Source organism: Chlamydomonas reinhardtii, chromosome 15, assembly GCF_000002595.2.
Source record: "Chlamydomonas reinhardtii strain CC-503 cw92 mt+ chromosome 15, whole genome shotgun sequence".
NCBI classification, from domain to species: domain Eukaryota; kingdom Viridiplantae; phylum Chlorophyta; class Chlorophyceae; order Chlamydomonadales; family Chlamydomonadaceae; genus Chlamydomonas; species Chlamydomonas reinhardtii.
The window spans coordinates 357,695-361,035 of record NC_057018.1 but is presented as its reverse complement, the minus strand read 5'-3'; the positions used below and the strand labels follow the sequence as shown (position 1 = coordinate 361,035).

Genomic DNA, 3,341 nt, shown 5'->3' with positions numbered 1-3,341 from the left:
AAGCAAAACACACACACACACATACACACACACACATACACACAAACACGCCCGCACTGTCCTACGCGTAATGTTTTCCTTGTGCTCTTTAACACACACACGCCCGCACACACACGTACCGTGTGCAGCGCGCACTTCAATTCTCTCTCTCCCTCCATGTGCTTCATCAACAACCTACACAACCGCACAACCATCAAATAGACACACACGCGCACGCACACACACACACACAACCCACAACACAACCCGTGCCCACAACCCCACAAACACACTGACCTCGCCACACTAAGCCCAGCCCACTAACCCCAGCACCCGACACCCAACCACCAACCCAACACCCGACACCAACATAACGCAAACCCCGCAACACACAAACCCCGCAACACACAAACCCCGCAACACACAAACCCCGCAACACACAAACCCCGCAACACGCAAATCCCGCAACACACGCCCAGGTGCTCGGGCGTGCAGTGGCCCTGGTCCGCCCGTGCCTCGGCCGCGGCGGCGGCGGCGGCGGTGGTGCAGTCCTGGCCGGCGGCCGGCGCCCCCAGCCCCCCCTCCGGGGCCAGCTGCTTCCGGGCAGTGTGCGGCGGCGCGGGCGGCAACGAGCTAAGCTACAACGGTGGGCCTTTGAGCCTGAGAGGGGTTTTGTTGGGTTATGAAGATCGGTTGGTTGGGGCCTCATTGGTTGGCTGGCCCCCCACCCACCCATTCACCCACCCACCCACCCACCCACTTCCACCCACTTCCACCAACCCACCCACCCTGCCTCTACCTCTGCCTCTGCCCCCCCCCTTCGCTACACTTCTCTGTACCAATCCCACCCACCCACCCACGCACCCACCCCACCTCCCACAGTGCTGGGCACGCAGGTGCGATGCCCCTCCGGCGCACTGGTGAACCTGACTGCGGCGCTGCCGGCCGGGTCCACACTGCTGGCGGCCACCCTGGGGCCCTGCCCCAACAACGACGAGGTCAGTGGGGTCGGCATGTACCGTACTGTGGTGGGGGAGGGTGCGTCAGGTGCCCGATCCCGATGAATGAGATTCGTGGCTGGGGCTGGGGCTGGGGCTGGGGCTGGGGCTGGGGCTGGGGCTGGGGCTGGGGCTGGGGCTGGGGCTGGGGCTGGGGCTGGGGCTGGGGCTGGGGCTGGGGCTGAGTTTCCTGACGAAGGCAAATCCCAAACAACCCACATCCTCCTTAGCCAACCCTCCGGAAGCCCCCATCCCCGCCGCCACGCACACACACAAACCCTCAACTGCTGCAGCACACACCCAAGTCATTGCGCTTGCTTCTCCTTGTGCTCTCTAACACACAACACAACTCCCCTCTGCCTGTGCTCCGCTCGTTTTCGTTGGTTTTGGTTTAGTTTGGGCTGGTATTTACACCCCCCTCCCTCCTGGCAGGTGTGCGGCGTGTCCTCCCCCTCCGCCTGCACGCCCGCCTCCTGCTCCCCGCGCGGCGGCGAGTGCCGCGACGGCCGCTGCTACTGCAAGGCTGGGTATGGCGGAGCCGACTGCTCCTCCGACCTCATGACAGGCCTGAAGGAGGACCTGGCGGGGCAGACGTCGGCGTACTCGCTACTGGAGGTGAGGGTGAGGGAAGGGGGGAGGTGGGAGGGGGGGTGAGCCGGGGAGCGGGTGTAGTAAATACCAGCCCAAACTAAACCAAAACCAACGAAAACGAGCGGAGTGCAGGCAGAGGCGCTAGTTGCAAGTGATAATACTTATGGGATGGGGGCCGAGGCGTTGTGGAGCAGCAGGGCGAGCGGCGCCGGCGATAAATGTCGCCGCCCGGGCTCGGTGGCGCGCACAACAGCACAGGACAGGCACGCGGACGCGTGGGTTTGTAAGTACCAGCCCAAACGCCTGGGGGGGGAGTGAGCCGTTGATGTGGAGAACGGAGTGATTAAGGCGCAAGTATGGGGGGGGGGGTAGCCGCTCATGTGGAGAGTTGAGGGATCAAATCACCAGTTGTTTTAACCATCGCAGTCAGACCGGGGCCCGGGGACGGGGACGGGGACGGGGGCGACGGCAGGGACGGACTGCATTCGCGGCGGCATTATGACGGGGCTGGTGGAGGGCCTTGCGGGGCAGACGTCGGCGTACTCCCTACTGGAGGGGGGGAGGGGGGGGGCGCGGCGGTGGGGTATGGGGTGGCGTTCCATGCAGGGCGGATCGAAAGGGAGGGGGGCTTATTGCAAGGCGGATTGAAAGGGAGTGGGGTTATGTGCCCGATCGCAATCAAAGATTGTGGGGGGGAAGGTGCCAGCAGCCAGCGGCGTGTCGATGTGCACACCAACCACCTGTCACCGCGCCCCGCTTTCTCACACCCTCGCCCTCCTCAACCGCCCTCGCCCCACCCACTCATGTACACCGCATCACCCCACCCAACCCGCAGTCCCACACCACACACCCAACCCACACCACACCCCCACACCGCACACCCACACCACACACCCAACCCACACCACACACCCAACCCACGCCACCCCTCCGCAGGTGTCGGTGTCGCTCAAGCTGCCGCTCAGCCGCTTCTACGCGCGACAGGCCCAGTTCCTCAAGGTCATTTCCGACAACGTGTTCTCGGTGCGTGCGTTCCATCATATGTTTGCGAGTTGTGAGCGCATTTCATTGTACCTGTATGTTGCAAGTCTGTGAATGTCTGCGTGTGTGTTGAGATGTGAGGTGTGTTGGACCCGCGTCCCCTCCCCTGTTTCCCGGTTTGTCTGCCTCACCCGCCTTAGCTGCCTCACCCGCCTCCCCACCCCGCACATTCCTTGTGCTCTTTAACACACACACATACACACTCACTCTTTAAGACACACACTCTCTCTCACACACACACATTCTCACACACACACACACACACACACACACACACACACACACACACACACACACACACACACACACACACACACACACACACAGGGCTTCACCTCCAGCCTAACGGCGCAACTGTCTGTGGCGCGCATCCAGACCGCCTCCAGCCTGCCCGACACACTACGGCCGCTGGGGGAGACAAATATCCAGGTGGGTGCGTGTGTGTGTGTGTGTGTGTGTGTTTGTGCACGTGTGTATGTATGTGTGTGTGTGTGTTCCCGAACGTCTTTTCCCGACGTCACCCCTGTCTTTCCCTGACATCCTGGGACATGACCCGCTGGCGCCGCCATGTGCCGTTACAGGTCATCACGCGCTTCGCCGCCGCCAATGCCCTCCAGGCAAGTGCCCCCCTCCCCCCTCCCCCAACACACACACACACACACACACACACACACACACACACACACACACACACACACACACACACAAACACACACACACACATACACACAC

The 3,341-nt window shown here is 62.4% G+C and overlaps 1 protein-coding gene across 2 annotated transcripts in view; it reads left to right on the top strand.

Moving 5' to 3' along the window:
* The window catches only part of CHLRE_15g635950v5 (uncharacterized protein), a 14,596-nt gene that overhangs the window by 8,607 nt on the left and 2,648 nt on the right, over positions 1 to 3,341 (top strand). For both annotated transcript variants that reach the window (XM_043070527.1, XM_043070526.1), the window contains exons 11-16: positions 475 to 625; positions 862 to 977; positions 1,410 to 1,592; positions 2,505 to 2,591; positions 2,937 to 3,038; positions 3,191 to 3,226. In XM_043070527.1, the coding sequence (XP_042916390.1) occupies positions 475 to 625; positions 862 to 977; positions 1,410 to 1,592; positions 2,505 to 2,591; positions 2,937 to 3,038; positions 3,191 to 3,226 (675 nt within the window). The remainder of the gene's footprint in view (positions 1 to 474; positions 626 to 861; positions 978 to 1,409; positions 1,593 to 2,504; positions 2,592 to 2,936; positions 3,039 to 3,190; positions 3,227 to 3,341) is intronic.